At 41.0% G+C, this 21,044-nt stretch overlaps 1 protein-coding gene across 3 annotated transcripts in view; it reads right to left on the bottom strand.

Annotated features, from left to right (window-relative positions):
• Nucleotides 1-21,044, bottom strand: part of LOC145521646 (uncharacterized) — a 352,473-nt gene that overhangs the window by 126,165 nt on the left and 205,264 nt on the right. For all 3 annotated transcript variants that reach the window (XM_081530417.1, XM_081530418.1, XM_081530419.1), the window contains exon 5: nucleotides 20,132-20,222. In XM_081530417.1, the coding sequence (XP_081386543.1) occupies nucleotides 20,132-20,222 (91 nt within the window). The remainder of the gene's footprint in view (nucleotides 1-20,131; nucleotides 20,223-21,044) is intronic.

The following is a 21,044-nucleotide window of genomic DNA, read 5'->3' as shown; positions in this document are numbered from 1 at the left end:
GGGTTGGGAAGATCCCCTGGAGGAGAGCATAGCAACCCACTCCAGGATCCTTGCCTGGAGAATCCCATGGACAGAGGAGCCTGGTGTCCTACAGTCCATGGGGTTGCAAAGAGTTGGACACGACTTGGCGACTGAACAACATAAAAGTAATGACTGTGAGTGATTTGTGTGTATGTGTGTGTGTGGACTAGTGTTAATTTTGAGGAAAAGTATTTTAACTACTTAGAGCAGACTGGTCAAATACTACTTGCCATCTTCTTCCTTTTCAAAGGAGGAAGAAACCCTTTATTTATAAGTATGGCACTGAATCAGATCATCTCTCAGATACTCTTCTAGTTAGATATTTTGATTTTCTCCAGAACCTGTCTAGGTGAAGATGTGTACATCTTTTCTTGTTTTTCTCTTTGAGGAATAATGTTGAAACCCAGACATGTTTCTATTGTGGGACTCAAGAAGGACTTTTATGTGGTTGGAAAATAACTTGTTTCAAGGAAGCTAGATATCACTGAAATTCAAAACTGCAAATCTGAAAACACATGCAATAGTCTAGGAATTATTTATTTGGGACAGTATCTAAGAGGGAAAAAATCCTTGATCTTCAATAGGCAAAGTTATTAATATTAACAGTAGCAATGATTGTTATAACAAAAATAGTGATTTCTCCCTTGGGTTATGATTTTAAGAGATCTGAAAATGTTTAGAATTCTAATTAGAGATATTAGTATTAACATCTCATTAACCACTATGTGAAGGACAGTGTATTACACTTAATTGTTACTCAATATTCCAAAATTTTTTATTCAGTACATGTTTAGTGGGGCTTCCCAGATGGTGCTAGTGGTAAAGAACCCACCTGCCAATGCAGGAGATGTGGGTTCAATCCCTGGGTTGGGAAGATCCCCTGGAGGAGGGCATGGCAACCCACTCCAGGATTCTTGCCTGGAGAATCCCCATGGACAGAGGAGCCTGGTAGGCTACAGTCCAGGGGGTCGCAAAGAGTTGGACACAACTGAAGTGACTGAGCACATACACACATTTATTGAGTATCTACTGTGTGTCAGGTACGATATTAGTTTTGGAGAGGTGTGTGTGTGTGTTAGTTGCTTAGTTGTGTCTGACTCTTTGTGATCCCATGGACTGTAGCCCACCAGGCTCCTCTGTCCATGGAATTTTCCAAGCAAGAATACTGGAATGGGTTGTCATTCCCTTCTCCAGGGGATCTTCCAAACCTAGGGATCGAATCTGAGTCTCCTGTGTTACAGAGAGATTCTTCACTGTGTGAGTTACCACGGCAGCCCAGTTCTGGGGATACAAGAGTGGAAAGGACAAATTCTCTTCTCTTTTGAATTTCCCTGCAATGAAAGTAATCATGTAGGCACTTGTGGTTGTTAATCACTATGGAATAACCGTTGCAACAGAAATAAACAAATGGGACCTAATTAAACTTAAAAGTTTTTGCACAGCAAAGGGAACGGTAAACAAAAGACAACTTACAGAATTGGAGAAAATGTTTGCAAATAATCTGACTGACAAGGGATTAATTTCCATATACATAAGCTTATACACCTCAATATTAAAAAAAACCCAAACAACCCAATCAAAAAAATGAGCCGATCTAAACAGACATTTCTCCAAAGAAAACATACACACACGGACAAAAGCACATGAAAAGATGCTCCACATTGCTAATTACTAGAATAATGCAAATCAAAACTATAAAGAGGTACCACCTCATACTGCTCAGAACAACCAACATCAAAAAGTCTACAAATAATAAATGCTAGAGCAGGTGTGGAGAAAACACAGTCCTCCTATATTGTTGGTGGGAATGTAAATTGGTACAGCCACTATGGAGAATAGTATGAAGTTTCTTAAAATATAAAAATTGAGCTACCATATGATCAAGCAACCTGAGTGTCTATCAACAGATGAATGGTTGTGGTATATACATATACAGTGGTATACATAGATATGGTATACATGTACAGTGAAATATTGGCCATAAAAAAACAATGAAATAATGCCATTTGTAGCAACATGAATAGGCCTGGAGATCATCATTCTGAGTGAAGTAAGCCAGGCAGAGAAAAACAAATATCAGTTGATATCACTTATATATGGAATCTTTAAAAAATGATACAAATGAATTTATTTATGAAACAGAAATAAGCTCAGAGATGTAGAAAACAAACCCATGGTTACCAAAGGGTAAATGTAGAGGGGATAAATTAGAAGTTTAGGATTAAAAGATATACACTACTATATATAAAGTAGATAACCAAGAAGGACCTACTATATATCACAGGGAATTATACTCAATATCTTATAATAACCTATAGTGGAAGAGAACATAAAAAAGAATATATTTATATATTCTTTTATATATATGTATGTATGAATCACTTTGCTATACACCTGAAACTAACACACTGTAAAATTTCAATAAAAAATTTTAAAACATTAAAAAGTTTAAAAACTGAGAAAAGTCAAAAAGGAGTAATGTTACAAGAGCTTAATTTATTCATTGAGTAAACAAATGATTATTTTATTAACTTTTCATTTTATATTGGAACATAGCCAGCTAACAGTGTTGTGATAGTTTCAGGAGCACAGCAGAGTGACTCAGCCATATATATACTCACATCCATTTTCCCCCTGACTGCCCTCCCATCCAGGCTGCCACATTACATTGAGCAGAGTTCCCCTGTGCCATGCGTGCGTGCATGCTCAGTTGCTTCAGTTGTGACCAACTCTTTGTGACCCTATGGACTGTAGTCTGCCAGGCTCCTCTGTTCATAGGATTCTCCAGCCAAGACTACTGGAGTGGGTTGCCATGCCCTCCTCCAGGGAATCTTCCCAACCAGGGATCGAACCCTGTCTCCTGTGCCTCCTGCAGTGGCAGGCAGATTCTTTACCGCTGAGCCAATGGGGAAGCGCTGTCTGTGCTATACAGGTAAGTAAATGATTGTTAACAGGTAGGCAGTATGCTGAGGACACAGCATGTACAGAATGAACACAATCCTTGCCCTCAGGAAGCCGACTGCCTGTTCGCAGAGAGCAACGGGTGAATGGACTCAGCATGCGTTGTTGCGTGTGTCCCATGAGGAAGCTCCTGGGGTGTGGGGGGACATGAGGGGTCCCTAACCATGCCTTTAAGACTCAGCAAAGGTTTCCCAGAAAAAGAAAGGTTCAAGCTGGGAGCCCACTCCACCCCGTCAAATATACAGGGACTTGTCAGAGTTTGGGGTACAGAACACCTTGTGTAAAAAGGAAGGCCTGGAAACAAGATCATTGAAAGAAATGCAACACGATCAGCACAGAGCATGTTCGGGAAGTGCACTAGGAGGGACCGGCGAGGCAGGAGTAGCTGGGCCGCTGGGGCTTTGCAGGCCATTCTGAGGCACTGGACTGCATCCTACAGTATAATTGGAAACAATTGCTTTTTAAACATGGATGAGACATGATCAGAAACAGGTCTGTGTGAGGAATATACTTACATTCCCATTCTATCTCTGAAAGCTTTGTAACCCCAAAGTATGGTTTTTATGTATGTTTTAATTTGGCATGGGACTTGGGCTCAGATGTTTCAACTTATCTGAAGTCAAATGTCAATTCAAAATTACTGTTTACAGAGTAAGCTGCCTTTTTAGTTGGGATGTTTTTCCTTGCTGTCGTGCCCTAGGAAGCACCATAATCTCGGGTCTCTATTTAGACGTTCTGTAGCAGATGCCCTCCTCGTTTAGGATGTGAACACAGAGGTTCAAGTGATCCCACAAAAGGCAAATGCGTGGAATGTTTGTTCCTGTCACAAAATGTATTCCAGAGATGTGCAATTTCTGTCCGAAAATGTTTCTTAATTTCTTCTGTTGACATCTGCATGAGATCCTCACAGAAATACTGTGAACTGAAAAGGTGTCTGCCATATCACTAAACCAAAGAAATCGCAGCCATGGAGCTGTCACATTATAGCCACCCGGATGCTAAGCCCTGAAGGAGCTCAAGTTGGAGGCAGGATGCCCTCCATCTAGCAGTCAGCCACTGCAGCCACCCCTGACGGTGCCCCTGAGGAGACTCAGGGTGAGAATGCACAGTATATTGGCTCTGGATAGCAGAGGTACATATCACAGGAAAAATTTCAGTGAGCCCAAATTCTTGGATCTTCCCATACACGTGTGTGTGTTGGTTGATCAGTCATGTCCCACTCTTTTGGGACCCCATGGACTGTGGCCCACCAGGCTCCTCTGTCCATGGGGTTTTCCAGGCAAGAATACTGGAGTGGGTTGCCATTTCCTTCTCCAGTGCATGAAAGGGAAAAGTGAAAGTGAAGTCGCTCAGTCGTGTCCAACTCTTCGAGACCCCATGGACTGCAGCCCACCAGGCTCCCCCATCCCTGGGATTCTCCAGGCTAGAACACTGGAGTGGGGTGCCGTTGCCTTCTCCTGGGATACATGTGTCTGTTTCAATTATGGTTTTCTCAGAGTATGTACCCAGCAGTGGGATTGTTGGGTCATATGGTAGTGAATATGCTATTTCTATGTACACAGAATGCCCTCTGATTTTGGCAAAGATGTATAGATTATATGAGTTTACACAATAACTAAATATATATTTAAATCTATATATATCTTATGGACGGCTGTAAATCTATCTTTGTAGATTCTAGTCAATGATGCGCTGGTGAATATAAAACAACTTGATCTCCAAGAAAGGAAGAAGGAGAGAGAAAGAGGGAGAGAGAGAAGAAGAAGGTAAGGAGAAGAAAAAGAAGGAGAGGAGGAGGAGGAAGAGGAGATGAGGAAGAGGAAGGCGGAGAGGGAGGAGGAGAAGAAGGGGGAGTGGGGAAGGAGGCAGGGAAGGAAGCAAGGAATAAAGGGAGGAAGGGGGGAGGAAAGGAAGAAAGAAAGAGAATGGAAGAGAACCAAAGAGACGAGAAAGAGAAAGTTCTGTCTTGCGGTTGTTTGCCAGCTCCCATGGTATAAATCCTCCCAGTATTGATGATCTGTTTCAAACCATGTTTCAATGAGACATCACTGCATGTAGACCTGGGAGAGAGATGTACACCACTGGCTCTTGCAAAAGTACAGTCTAGCTCCTGAATACCACTGGCTGTAGTAATTTCTTATGCTTCCAAATCTGGCTGGGTAGTTCAGTGTGACAGGCCTGGGTTTTGTATAAGTAAATATATTTGAAATAATTTTAAATAATCTCTCTTTCTCTCCCTCTCTCCTATGGAAAAATAGAAAGATAAAAGATTATGCTAACCTTACAGACTGCCTTGTGATTAAGTGAGACAATACACATTTCATAAACAAGAGGACTAAGGCTTAGAGACATTTTTACAGATGACTGAGGTATCTCCATCTGTAGATGGTGGAGCTGGGCCTGGAATCCAGGTTTGTCTGGTTCCATAGTCCATGACATTAAGTAATTTGCCAAATTGGGAAGCAAATCTAGACAGGTAATTCTAATTCTAGGATGAAAGTACATAAAATGAATGTAGAGGACAAGGAATTTGAATGTTGTCTTGGAGGATAAAATACAGAAAACCAATAACCAAACCCTTGAAAATGACCAAAAAGTGAAATGTCCAAACATCATTTTCTTTACTTTTATGATTTTTTTTCTTTCAATTTTGAAGTACATTTATGATTAACTGGAATATAATGAGTGCAGAGGCTGTATATTGAGAAGACTGAGACCACGTCTAATTAGTTAGGTGAGTCTGTAGTCAACTTTCAAAACTTGACGTTATTTTGACAGAAGAATGGATAAAGAATGGAATACTGCTCAGTCATAAAAGAGAATGAAATAGTGCCATTTACAGCAACATGGATAGATCTAAAGATTACCATACTAAGTGAAAAATCAGAAAGAGAAAAACAAATACCATATGATATCACTTATATGTTGAATCTAAAATATTATACAAATGAACTCATTTGCAGAACAGAAACAGACTCACAGACATAGAAAAAAAATAGGGTTACCAAAGGGGAAAGGGGTGTGGGACGGATAAGCTAGGGGTTCGAGATGAGAAGAGACAAGCTACTATGTATAAAATAGATAATCAACAGAGTCCTACTGTATAGAAGAGGGAATAATGTTAAATATCCTTTGATAAATCATAATGAAAAAGTATCTGAAAAAGAGCATATATATTCATACATATGTGTATGCATAAATGTATACATATGTGTGTATAAGAATATATGTGTATTCTTATATGTGTGTATGTACGCAGCAGCAGCATACAATATATATAACTGAATCACTTTACTGTACACTAGAAACTAAAACAACATTGTCTTAATAAATAAACTATACTTCAATTAAAAAAAAACCTTGATAATACTTAATCAGAAAACACACAAGGATAAGGCTTCAATACTGGGAATCTATGACTTCTTCAAAATATCCCTTGAACTGTGTTTGTATAAAGTTAATAAAACAAGTTGAAACAAATTGTCAAAGAACCATGCATTCTTTTCATCAGCTTGATACATATTGAGCATTAATTCCTAATTGTGTTGACAAGTTATTTGTCATTGCATAGAGAACTTTGGGGTGCCCACTGATTTTTGTGGAAACTTTTTTGTCCCCCCAATTAGAAAGCTTTTGATGCACAGAAGTCTGCAGAAGGAGAAAAATACACTTCTTTGGATAAAACAATATCCTGGCCTTTGGTCATTTCTCTTGGATAGTAAAGAAGAGAAGCTATTCAATTTTTTATGAGATTGTTCTGGAAATGAAAGACTGCTTATTTATGTAAAGAAAGCCTATGCTATTTAAATATTACTACTTAGTATTCAAACCATTAAACATATTGCCGAATAATCTTATATAAAGTAATTAGAATGACTATGAATACATTTAAAATATAGAGAAAGTTTTATTTTCTCACTGCAAGATAATAAAAAGACAATAAAACTGCTTTGTAATTTATGGACAGTGAAATTGGGCAGTACCTTTGTGTTTTTGTTTTTAATATTTTTATTGAAGTATAGTTGATTTGGCCACCTGATGAGAAGAACTGACTCATTTGAAAACACTCTGATGTTAGGAAAGATTGAAGGTGGGAGGAGAAGGGGATGACAGAGGGTGAGATGGTTGGATGGCATCACCGACTCAATGGACATGAGTTTGAGTAAACTCTGGGAGTTGGTGATGGACAGGGAGGCCTGACGTGCTGTAGTCCATGGGGTTGCAAAGAGTCGGACACGACTGAGCGACTGAACTGATTTACAATGTTTCACGTATATAGCAAAATGGTTCGGTTACAGCTTACCTCCTATTACAAGCACATCAAAATCACCACTATCTGAAGAACAACCATCGAAGAAAAAGACTAGAACCTACTGAATAGATCTTCTATAATAAAGACATAAAGAAGGAACCACAATGAGACAGGTGGGAGGGGTGAACTCATGATATAATACAACCCCATATCCCCGAGTGGTGACCCACAAACTGAAAAATAATTACACTGTAGAGGTTCTCCCATAAGAATGAGAATTCTGAGCCCTATGTCAGGCTCCCCAGCCTGGGAGGTCCATAATGAAGAGAACAAGCCCCCAGAGAGTTTGGCTTTGAAGACCAGCAGGACTTGATTGCAGGAGCCTCATGGGGACTGGGGAAAAGAGTGACTTCACTCTTAAAGGGTGAAGAGTGACTTCACTCAAATTTTCACAAAAAAGCAGTAACTTGATAGGAATCTGCTGGTCTTGGAAAGCCTCCTGGGGAGGCAGGGAGTGGCTGCAGCTCACCCTAGGGTCATAGACACGGGTGTCAGACATACTGGGGAACATGCAACCTCATGAACGCTCCTGATGGCTGCCATCTTGATTATTAGTGCTAATCCCTGGCCCCATCCAAGGGTCTGCAGGCACCAGTGCTGGGATGCCTCAGGCCAGCAACTGACGGGTGGGCACACAGCCCTACCCATCAGCAGACAGGCGGCTGAAATACTGAAGAACCCACATGCACCTCTCAACATACCCTTTCACATGGTCCAGCCCACCAGAGGGCCAGGCTCCTCCTGCCAGGAAGCCTGTACAAGCCTTTAGACCAGCCTCCCCCATCAGGGGGCAGACACCATAAGCAAGAAAAGTCCTGCTATTCAGGCTCGACCCTAGCCTGGGACCAGCTGGGCCCTGGCCCAGCCCACTAGCAGGTGAACACAACCTTTGGGACACCCAGACCCCACACTCAACTGTGTCAGGATCCCCCTACCCCTACCTTAAGATCTGAAATGAGCTCTGGGAGTCCTGGGCCCTGCAGCTGGGCTCCAGAAACCAACTCTGCCTTCCAGCAGTCTGGCACTAACCCCAGGATCTGGCCCCACCTGTCAGTGGGTGTGCAGTGGCCCCAGAGTCTTTGGGATCCTCACTCCATCCACCAGTGAACCTGTACTAGCCCCAGGGCCCCTTAGGATCCCACAGCCAGTCACCTCATGACCAGGCCCCACTAAACAACAGCCAGCAGCCCTCGCACAAGGTAGGGCCTGGCAACCAACCAGACTAAGGGCCAAACAAGCCTCCCAGACCGCCCACATAGTCAGCCCATCACTACAGAGGGCCTCATGCAGCCCTCTTTGGGGTAAGCCCTAGAGTATACGACTTGGGTGACGAGAGAGGAGGGCCCTGCTAGGATATATAAAACACTTCCTACAGAAGCCACTTCTCCAAGTTTGAGACACATAATTAACCTACCACAGACATAAAAATACAGGTGCTTTGGTTTTTAAAGAAATCTTCTAAGGTTCTGAAACCACTCTTTAGTTTGTGATAATCTTTATTAGGCTCTTCTTTCCTTTTCTTTGCATAGCATGGACGATGAAAAGGAATTTGCATTTTGCAATGAATACACAGAGCAAATATTACAAAAGCTTGAGATAATGCCTTTTCTAGTTGGGTAAGTATAACAACTTTGGGTTGGAAGAATCATTGAAAAAAGCACAGCACTACTGATTACTATAAAGACTTGAATTGTATAAAATCTATCCTTTGAGTCAGTGGTTTTAAAGCTTTCTTTCATATGTTGTGGACCCATTTTGAGTTTAGATGGATGATATCTTCACATAGGTTCACAAATTTTCATATAACTTTATAGGACATGCTAACTCTGAAATCCATCTATGGCTCTTCTAGGGTCCAATCAGAATATGTTTACATGACATGATTTTGTAGCTAATTGATATCTATTATTTTAATATCTAATATCCATGTATGTTTAATTTCTAATTTATACCAAAATAATTCAACCAGACTTCATATTAGTACTTCAAATAAGTTTTTCTCTTTCTTTCACTCTAGGTTCTTGAAATACTCATTAAGAATGTTTAAAAAGGTTTTCTACAGAATGAAACTGTTTATAGAAACATGATTTCTTCATTGCTATTATCCCATAATTCATATTGACTGATTCTAGGATTATTTGAAGTTTAATTTTAACTTTGAGCCATGTAAAAGTTTATAAGAGTTTCTAATTCATGGGAAAGAAATAACTGTTTCATTTTGATGTGTTTGGTTATCATGTTTCATAATCTTTCTGGTCAGCTTTCCACTGGATCCTAGAAGGATGATGTGGAGCTGACGTTTGACAGAGTGTGAAACAGAAGGGAGGAAAGGAAACCTTTAGAGTGGTATCCAGGCATTAAGGTTTAAAAAGCTGAACAATTAAAGGATTTTCTCCAAATGGATGTCTTAATCATAAAAGCCAATAGCTGCAGCTCTAGGGCTTAAAACAAGCAAACAAAATCCCTTTTGATTATACTTGGCAGCCAGATTAGCTTTCGTGAAACAGCATTACAATTGCCGTTCCTTTTGATTTACTTGTATGCGTGTAATTTTTAGTGACCAGAACAAGCGTGTCTTTGATATGTGTTACCCAACGGCTACTATGTGCACTGTTCAAGGGTCCTGGACGTCCTGTGAATTTGTCATGTGTTCTGCCACCTAGTGAATGGGCTTCTCCATTCAATCATCTGTAGGGACACCTGTAACTAATATAATACTGTTAATCAACTATACTTCAGTTACAAAAAAAGAAAAAAAAAAGATCTGAACAGACACTTTATAAACAAAGATACACAACTGACCACCAAGTACGTCAAAAAGTGCATAACTACATAAGTCCACAGGAAAATGCAAATTTAAACCACATTAAGAGACCATTGCAAATCCATTAGAATGGCTGAAAGTAAAAAAAAAAAAAAAACTACAGCAAGTAGAAATTTCAAACGATGCTGGTGGGCCAGTAAAATGGTGCAACAACTTTATATAACATTTTGGCAGATTCTCATAAAGTTAAACAAATATCTGTCATATGACCCAACCATCCCAAGAGTAATTAAATATGTTTATCCTGCAAGAATAGTCATAGCAGATTTATTCATAATAGCCAAAAAAATCTGAGAACAACTCAACTATCCAGTCAATGGACTACTATTGAACATTAAAAGGAAAGAGATTATTTTACCCTTGTTATATGCAATGCCATGGACAAATTTTAAAAACATATTACTGAGCAAAAGAAGACATACCTACTGTATTACTCCGTATATTGTGTGTGCATGTGCACATGTCTGACTCTTTGCGACCCCATGAACTGTGGCCCCCAGACTCCTCTGTCCATGGAATTTTCCAGGCAAGATTACTGGAGAAGGTTGCTATTTCCTTCTCCAGGGGATCTTCCCAATCCAGGGATTGAACCTGCGTCTCTTGTGTCTCCTTCATTGGCAGGTGGATTCTTTACCCTCTGAGCCACTGGGGAAACCCTACTCCATTTATAGAGAACTCTGAAACAAGCAAACGAATCTATGATGAAAGAGAACAGATTAGTGTTTGCCAAGGGTTGTGACTAGTAGGGGTGAAAACAAAGTGGCATGAGGGAACTTTTTTGGGGTGATGGAAATATTCTATGTCTTAATTATGGTTATGATAATATATATGTATATATTTGTCAGAACTCATTGAACTTTATACTTAGAATGGGTGCATTTTACTATATGTAAATCATACCTCAATAAAGATGTGAAAAACAGAAAAAAATCTGTAGGGATAAGTTCATTCTTGGCTGTGTGTGTGTGTGATTCACAAGCATGTGAACCAGGACCAAGATGGTACTTACTATGAGTGTAGTTATACCCTGCCCACTCTATTTAAACTCTTCACCACATCTCTCTCTCTTCCTTCTCCCCTGCCCCCAGCCCTGGTTGCCCACAGTGATACGTGAGTCATTTGAAGGAAAGATGAAGGCAGTGTCTAGCACGACATTTGTCAGACGAGCCTTCCCCTATGTCTGTCTCCCTGGTCTTTTTCTCTGGGTGTCACAATGCATCACTGCTCTCAGTGGTAACAGATAATAGATTACAGTTCTACTGGTTCGCCACTTCCTTTATGCTCAAGACAATGAGGCCTGCCAAAGAAAGGACGGTTACTTGGGCAATCAGGTGGTTAGGCGTAGCTAACAATCTTTACTTTTTCGGCTAATGACTGTACTGGGAAGTTTGTGAAAGAGAATGAGTAACTTTGGGTCTTCTCACCGTTTAACACAGCAATTCTCTGCTTTTGACACCAATGCAAGAGTATTTAAAGCTGTCAACAACTGTTCAGTTTTAAAGCCATGCACTTTCAGTTGTACATAGTCACAGATATGTGCTTTTACTTACACTTTAATGTTGAATTGGCCCTCACTCTACTTATTTCTTGTATGTGGCCTTCTCAGATACGTGTGCTCCATATGCATGTTTTAACAGGACAGCAAGAGCAATTTACCTGCAGACTGATTTCATCTGCTGATAGGATACAGGGTAATTTAGTTGGTAGAGAAATGCACACACACACACACACACACACACACACACAAAGCTTTCTTCAAGGAGATCCAGTATGCCAATCTTACTTCTATTATAACTCATTTAAATGGCCTTGAGCAAAGCTAGTAGTCATTCAGCTTCTGTTCTAGTCTTTGTGAAAAAAAAAATCAGGAAAACAAGTTGCAGGTAAAAGGGATGTTACAGAATAGTTGGAAAGTGCTCTGTAGACCATGGAAAAGAAGCATCATTGAAAGTCAACTGACATTGCTCATTCCAGGGAACCCTTAGGGTCAATTATCAGACAACCCCAATAGTTCACTGGATCATTCAAAGAACACTCAGAATTTCTTGGAGAAATCAGATGATGGTTGAGTAACTCTGATATAATAGAAATAGTGTAAGTGTGTGCAGGTTAAATCAATCTCACAAAAAACCAAATCTTCCAAATCCTCTTAAAAACTTAGTATAAATAAAAGGCAGATTAAAAAATGTATTTATAGGGGCTGACATCTAATTTATTCAAATTTTATTGTTCATGGGAATATGTGCTTGCTAGTGAAAAGACAATGGTTTAAATATACAATCTAATACAAATAAATATATGGTATGGAGTTATAAGTGAAAGTGTTAGTAGCTCAGTTATGTCTGATTCTTTGTGACCCCAGGGACTATAGCCCACCAGGCTCCTTTGTCCATGGGATTCTCCAGGCAACAATACTCAAGTGGGTTGCCATTCCCTTCTCCAGGGGATCTTCCCAACCCAGGGATGGAACCTGAGTCTCCTGCATCGGAAGGCAGATTCTTTACCATCTGAGGCACCAACAGCAATCTTATTAAAATACACACTGGGATTTGTTGTTATGCTCTTTTACAATTGGATTTTAAGTGCTTTAAACTCACCAATGCTAAGTGGTTAAGGACAAAGTTTTCCAAGTGGTACCTCCTCCACATTCATATTTCTACTCAGCAGGGCAAGTTGGGGGAAACTGTTTGTATTTACAAAGGAAGATTCCATCAGATGGAGCAGCTGTTAATTCTTGCCTCTTCTGGGGAGGGTGTTGCTTCTGGGTGTCTAAGGTGTAAATTTGGGAGCTCTTTAACCATAACCTCAGAGCTGATTTCTAAGGTAACTAGAATCCAAAACACAGATGGCTTTATAAGCCAGAATTAACACCTTGAATTGTTCCTGGAAGCCGCAGAGGAGGCTCCACCCTTCTGGAGCCCAGTGTGTGTCACCCTGTGCCCAGTTTCCTGACCAGCTGCCACTCCAGCATAACTGCCACATTCGTACCAGTTCAAGGTTCCCTCTGGTGGCCTTCTGTGATTATTGAGAGTGCCCACGTGGAAGGTACCAAATCGTAATCCAACTGAGAGACTTGACTGCAAGATGTCAAGGTGGTTCTTAGAAGCCAGTTGATTTTTCTGCAGCCAGATGAGACTAGCCCACCACTGATGGCTCCATCCTCATGATCCTGGTTTCTTTCTGGAAAGAGGGAGCATTCACATAGCCCATGGCACACTGAAGTTCTCCTTAGAGCAAACTTAACCCAAGTCAGCTTGACTGGCTCTGATAAGGTCACTGATTGGGCTGCAGAGTAAAGGTCAGAAGCAGCAGGGAGAGGTGACAGGGAGGAGCAGGAGTTGTTTTGAAATTCCTGGGGTTGTCATCCTGACAGTTTCTTGTTCATTTTGTTCTGACCACACTGCTCAGCATACGGGACCTTTGTTCCAGACCAGGGATCAAATCTGCATCCCCTGCAGTGGAAGCTCGGAGTCTTAGTCCCTTGACATCTTTTAAGGGAAGGAAAAGGGTCACTAACAGAGTGACAGATGGATAAGTTAAAGAGCCTTGGGCAAAAACAGTTTCAATATTTAGTGGTTTTTTTTCCTGGGTAATTAGATACTCCCTGTGTGTATGTGTGTGAATGCTGCTAATCCAAGTAGCAAAATGGGTTAACAGACACTGCACATTTATCTTCATCTCTTACATGAGAAAATAGGAGGGGGACACAAAGGAAAGAGTTTCAAGGAAGCCAGTTTGGCAGGGCCATATTCATGCTTAAGAATTGATTAACACAAGATCCTGTTTTCAGTTTAGTCTGCAGCTACTTGGAAAACTTTCAAAATGATCAAGTGATATAAAAGAAATACTTTGCTGCATTCTCTTGGCCGCAGATCTCAAATTCATGTGATAGGCCAACCTAAAAAATCTTACTCATCCTTGAAGGATTTCCCAATGTTATCTTGAATCCCAAATTTAAAGAAATCATCATTATCGCCTTAATTTGGTGGGGTAGATGCTGTCGATGTTGTGTGCCAAGTGTAATTACTGAGTTCATTAGCTGAACCACAAATACGTGGTATTAACCATGTTCTTAAGATTCAAAAATTGAAAGCAGATAAGGGATTTACTGTAAAGCCTTGGTCATTTTCCTATGCAAGGAGAGCCAAAAAGGCACTTTTCTGGGAGAAAAAAAGAAAAAAAACTTTGGAACTTAAATGTTTTGGCAGTATTTAGTCTTTCTCTGATTTCCTTCATTAGAGAAACTCTTGTCACATGGCACTTTCTGTATATTGTTATGTTGTTCTCTTGGGCATTTGCACACACCCTTAGCTTTCAATGGGCTTTACTCAATAATTAGGTCTTTGGGGATAGCCAGACAGGAAGAGGGATAATCATGAAGAAAGTCTTGTACACAAAATTGCTAAGATAATTTCACTTTTGACATGACCAAACCCACATAAGATGAAGTCATTTGCATGCTGCCTGGGACATGTATTTTCCATGATCCTTACCACTGATTCATTGTGTTTAGTCATAAACATTCTTTGAACCTCAATGTCCCCACCTGTAAAATAGGGATGAAAGTATTGGTCACATGGACAATGAGGAGCTGAAACTAGTTTGAAAAGACTTTGCTCTTGTAGGAGCAAAGTCACACACTTGTGTTGTTTTATTAACACAGTGTTCTATTACAAAGGAATTTAGTCAGTCTAACTCTCTCTGGAATGTTTTCAGAGCTACTCTGGTGTGACAAGCATAGTATATATTTTATTTATGTTTGAGGAAAATTGTGCATATCTTCTTTTTTAATATGTCATAAAATTCTTCTCCTTGTGTCATGTTACAAACTGGGTTCTTTTTACTTTTGTGATTCTGCCATTTTCTGGTAGAATAATTGCTATTTTAGTAATCCTCATGTTAAAACTACATCATTGAAATGGAAACTTCCATCTGGCACTCTGGCATTTAGACTTCTTGTACTCTGACTTTTTCCTTCCTCCATAGCCCTCCTTTCTGTCTTTCAATATGCTTTATAATCGATTTATGGTTACATTAATTGTTCTTTGGATCTTGTGACTGTGTGCACGCTCAGTCATGTCTGACTCTTTGCGACTCCATGGACTGTGCCCTGCCAGGCTTCTCTGTCCATGGAATTTTTCAGGCCAGAATACTGGAGTGGGTTGCCATTTCCTACTCCAGGGGATCTTCCCAACCCAGAGATCAAACCCATGTCTTCTGCATTGGCAGGTGGATTCTTTACCACTGAGCCACCTCGGAAGCCTCTTTTTGGCTCTTACCCCACCGGAATAAACTCTCTGAGTTCACACATTTCTATCTTGTTCAGTGAAACATCCTCAGTGTCTAAAACATCCCCATCACAGAGTATTTGTGAAATAATTCCACTGGATAAGTGAAGTTCCTGTATGGATTTCAGCTTCCACTCTGTTTCCGCAGCTTGGAGTTGAAATCTGACTCAGACTTTCAAACTAATCTGGCCCTGAATCCATCCACCAACCTATATGTCCTTCCTTCTTCTCTTCCTTCCGCCTGTCAACTCTCAGCTTCCAGTCTGCATAGGCTTTACTCTTCCCATTGCCACCTGAAATTTGGTTTGTTACACTTTCTTCCCGCTATTAGCTATGGTTCTTTGACTTAATACTGCTATAATGTGGTGAAGCATTAACCTGTAGAAGGGTAGAGGTACACAGTAAGTATCCCCTGGAGAAGGGGATGGCGACCCACTCCAGTATTCTTGCCTGGAGAATCCCACGGAGAGAGGAGCACAGAGTCAGACACGATGGAGCGACTAAGCACACACACACCAGTAAGCACAAGGTGGCTGCCAACGTTTCACACAAGGAACACAGGCGTGAGTGTGGGAACTGATGGTTCCCAGGAGAGTGCATCACAAAAGGCCCTTCTGGCATCTCACCATCTTTCAGCAAGAATAGCACGCACTCTTGACAGATGTTATGTGGACTTTTCAGCTTTCAGTTCATTTCAGATGTGGCTTAAAGTAACATGTCATTCACAGTTTGTTTGCCCGTAGGGTGATTCATTCATTGATCTCCTGAACAAATGCATAGTAGGTAGGGGAGAAGACAGGAGAAAAAGGGAGGGAAGGAAGAAATGACAGAAGAAACAATTTTTACACTAGGGCATCCATGTTGTGATTACCTCTTAAAAAGTAGAAACAAGCATTTTGGTTCCCCATGTGAAAATTCAAACTGGTAAAACCATGAACTTGAGGTGAGTTCTGTGGCTTCTCTAAAGTATCGGGGTTCTGTAGGTTGGTTGGTTGGTTGTTGCTTTCATTTAAAAGAAGATGATATTTATAAATGAGAGAGCGATTAGAACATGAATAACAAAATGAAGCTGATGATTCCTCAGTTGAAAATATTGAAAATTGGGGGTAAAAAAAGAATCACATCATAAACAATTCTTTTCTTCATACCTGTAAGAACCAGGCTGTAAATTTATTGCATGTTGTATAGAGAGCCAAAAATAGTATGTGTGTGTGTGTTTAAGACACTTCTTTGTGACTCATTCAACAAACATGATTATCTGGCAAGTGCAAGGCCCTGTGTCCAGTGCTACAGGAGGAACAGCAGGAGACAGTGGCAGAACAGTGAGAGCTAGTGGGACTTCTCTGGTGGCTCAGCGGCTAAGGCTCCACACTCCGAATGCAGGGGGCCCAGGTTCAACCCCTGGTCAGGGAACTAGATCCCACATGCCTCAAGTAAGAGTTCACATGCCACAACTAAGACCCGCCCCAGCCAAATAAATAAAAATAAATATAAAAAGAACAATGAGAGTTACTGTTTCTATGGGCATATATGCTGTGCCTGTTTCTTTCAAAAGTTATTCTTAAGTCTCACAAAAATCTGCAAAGTAGATATTATAATATTCACTTTCTTTCCAAGTACAAGAAAACTGAAGATTAGAAAAGTTAAGCAATTGTTCCAAGTCAAACAGCTTACATGTATTCAAATCAATGTTTTGATGGCACCACATCCACGTTATTTTGACTAAGCCACCTTCAAGGTATTCACAACCTAGAAGACATTATCTCTCTCATTTGCTCAACTTATTTCTTTCTCTCTCTCTTTCACACACACATACTCATCTAGGCTATGAGAGAGAATGCGATCTATATAAATATCTAAAAGAGAGACAAACACTCTCATTGGAGCGCCTAGATTCTGAGGGCTCCAGTGGCTGCCGGATTTGTCGGCAGTTCATGCTGTAGTCTACGCACTCAATGGCACGGATGTACTGACAACTGTCCATGTGTTTACTCCCTGTGCACCTGCTAAGTGCAAGAGATACACACACACCTAAAACCTAGTCCTATCTTCAAGGAGATTAGTTTTGTATAAGAAATTTATAAGTCAAAAAGTGTTGTAGTATTGGCCAATTTTCCAGTTCTTTTGAAAATGTACCAGGTAGGAAAACAATATGCTACTTGAAACAGAATAAAGAAAGCACAGATATTGATCAAAATGTTATAAATCTGGACTGAAAGGAAAGTGAGGCTTAAGTAGTGCAAAGAGGCTCATTTGAGAACTATAGACCATTTTTTCCCCCTCTTCTCTTTCAAAACATTTCTTTCAGGCTCCTTCTCCCTCATAAAATTCATATTTTGCATCCCCTAGGGAAAAAAAAAAATACTTTTCAGAGCTTACAGGTGGCAGTTGAATGAAGGGTTATAGAAAATAACTAGTCTGAACTGCACATGGGACTTCCCTGGTTGTCCAGTGGTTAAAAATCCACCTTTCAATGCAAGGGATGTGAGTTCAATCCCTTGTTGGGGAACTGGGATCCTACATGCTGCAAGTAAGCCTGCACACTGCAACTACTGAGCCCATGCACCACAAGACCATGCACCAAGACTGGAGAGAAACCCCCACACTGCAAAGAACTGACTCAGCCAAATAAATAAATACATACTTTTTTGAAAAAAAAAAAAAAAAAACCTGCACAGAATTCATGGATCTTTGGAGGGAGTTCACTGCATGACGACCCAACTCATGGATGGTGGTTATACTACAATCAGGTGGCTCATTATAGCAAACTATTGGCTGCATGTTCTAAATTTAATGTAGCTGGGAGAATGTTTGGTACTCTGTTAAATACTAAGAACAATCACATTTCATTTAAAACAAAACCAATTTAAGATATTTTATGATTTAAGGGATGTTAAAGTGTGAAAAAATGTACCTCTTAGAATTGGTAAAATAAGAATATATATTAGTCAAGGCTCTCCAGAGAAACAGAAAATCCAGCAGGATATGTTTGTATCATTTATTTCTATCTTTCTATCTATCTATCTAATTTAGATTTTAAGAAATTGGCTCATACAATTTTAGAGACTTAGAAAGTCCAGAATCTCGAGTAGGCTGGCAGACTGCAGACCCAGGGTAGAGTTACAGAAGTTACAGTCCAAGTTCAAAAGTGTTCTGGCAGAATCCCCTCTCCTTCCAGCGAGGTCAGTCTTTTTCTAGTAAGGCCTTCAACTGACTGAATGAGGCCCACCACTGCCTACATTATGAAAAGCAGTCTGCTTTACTCAAAGGCTACTGAATTCACTGTTAATTTCACCTAAAAATTACCTTCACAGTAACATCTAGGCTAAATGTTTGGCCAAATATATGGGCCCTGTAGCCTAGCCAAGATGCCACATAAGAGTCACCGTGGCAGAGGGACGTTGGGAGGAAGATTCTGTTTGTCGTGGGAAAGGTTAGCACTGGAACTCACCCTGTCATGGCATGAAGAGATGAGCAGAGTAGTGCTGGTTCTTCCCCTCAAGGCTTTTTTGTGGGTTGGGGTTCACCCTCTCTGATCTCTTCTGGGGCTTCCCTTCAAAAGGGAATCATCCATAATGCAACCAATCAAACCCACCCCATCGAGCAAACTTCTGGTGAGCTGCAAAGGGAAGAGGCTCTGTCCTTTTCTCTATGTTACTAACGTTTACATTTCTGTTTATCTAAGTTGGACAGAAGCCAGACCCCTGGGACTTGGGGGTGAGGGGTTATGGGGGGAAGATCATATGTGCTGCCAAAATATGAAACGCAATATTTTTTTTCTAAATTTTAGTTTAGCTCTTCTTTGTTGGAACTTGTGCCAGTGGTCAGAAAGAGGAGGAAGAGAGAAAAAGTATGGTCTCAACACTGCCCCCGTCCACCACAATCTGACCACATTCCACCCTACCCACCTTTACTCTTCTCACCACCAGTTTCCTGTCCAAACTCCCCGGCACCCACTGTCTTATACTCTCTAGAATGTTCCCAGGCCTGTCTCTGCCAGCAGTTATCCCCTGTTAAATATTACCCACGATCAGTTTCTTCCCTCCACCTGCTTGTGCAATCCTGGAACCAGTGACTCACTCTCGCTTTATTGTAAGTATTTACATTTTGGTTAAAATCATGGACCTTGGAGCCATGGAATCTCCCCTTCGCCACTTGTGTGACACTTGCCTCTGTTCCCTCACCTGTAAAACTGGGATAATGACAGTATTTACGTCACAGGTGAGTTGGGAAGAGCAAATGAGAGCAGCAGACGGAAAGCTCTCAGGACGGTGCCTAGCAAGGCATAAGCCCTTAGCAATTGTTAAATATTATCATGCCATTTGTCTGACGTGGTTTCTCCATGCAATCGGGTTGCCTAGTGTTTGCAAATGGGCTGGGTACACAGACTACAAAGATAAAGCAGGAGGATTCTTGCCTTTGACCCACTCTTGGGATAACTGGAGGGATTCTATGATATGCTTCTGTGGGTTTCCACCTGAGTTAAACCATCTTCAGATGGTTTATCTCAGCTCTGTGGGATTGAAATCAATTTTCCATGTGGTGAGGATTAGAAAAATGAGTGAAGTGATAATGCTGGTGGCTTCTTGTTTAGTGTGACCCAAAGATGGGATTTGTCTGCCCCAGGGATTTGGGTTTCAGTTTGTTTATAGTGAAGTAGCGTGGCTTCTCCATTTACTCCCTATTGTTTTATAGCTATCCCGTCACACGTTCACACATGCTTACCTGTTTGATCACCCCATTGTCCTTGAAGTTGTGATCTCTGCTATCCATGATAAGAAGACGGAAAGCCGAGATTGGTGAAATGTTCCTCACTCTTAAAAACATCAAAGACATGATTAGAAACAAAGGCCATAATTTTTTTTTTTTTTTAAAGCCTGTCTAGGAAATGAGGTAAGAAGTGAAAATCTGATTCTCTGATAACCCTGAAGAAACATTATCAAATTTGCATTCATGGTGCTAATTGAAGGGGCCACGGAAAGTTCAAGGAAATCTAGGGTAAAAGCAATGGGAGTCCTTTGAGAGCAGGAGTCAGAGTTTCATCTCACCCTCACTGAGGGGGTCCATCAGGGTGCTGTGGGGAGCCCCCTGGAGTGTCTCCCAGGTGCTCAGGCACAGAATCTACCAGATACACCATAGCTTGTGCCATTTCCTACTCCCCGCCCCCGGTTCCCCTAAGCAAAGTCCCGTGACTAGAAAAGCTGCATGAAGCTACCTCCCCAGGGCCTTTGGACTGCCCTTTCAACACCAATCCCATTGTCCCATCCTCATACTGTACTGAGAATTATAATTCAGCTGGCTGTTGTTTTTGTTCAGTCAGTAAGTCATGTCAGACTCTTTGTGACCCCATGGACTGCAGCATGCCAGGCTTCCCTGTCCTTCACTACCTCCCGGAGTTTACTCAAACTCATGTCCGTTGAGTCGGTGAGGCCATCCAACCATCTCACCCTCTGTTGCCCCCTTCTCCTCTTGCTCTCAATCTTTCCTAGCATCAGGGTCTTTAATTTTGCTAAAATGCAGCTTCTGCTTCATTAGGACCAGGGAAGTTCCTCAGACTGCATTTCTAACAAACTCCCAGGTGGGAATTTCAGTCTGAGGACCACCCTCTGGGCAGCAAGGCCCTCAATCATGTTCCCTT

Source organism: Giraffa tippelskirchi, chromosome 9 (assembly GCF_054371585.1).
Source record: "Giraffa tippelskirchi isolate mGirTip1 chromosome 9, T2T-mGirTip1v1.2.pri, whole genome shotgun sequence".
Taxonomy (NCBI): domain Eukaryota; kingdom Metazoa; phylum Chordata; class Mammalia; order Artiodactyla; family Giraffidae; genus Giraffa; species Giraffa tippelskirchi.
Note: the sequence above shows the minus strand (reverse complement) of the source record. Positions and strands in the feature narration are given on the sequence as shown.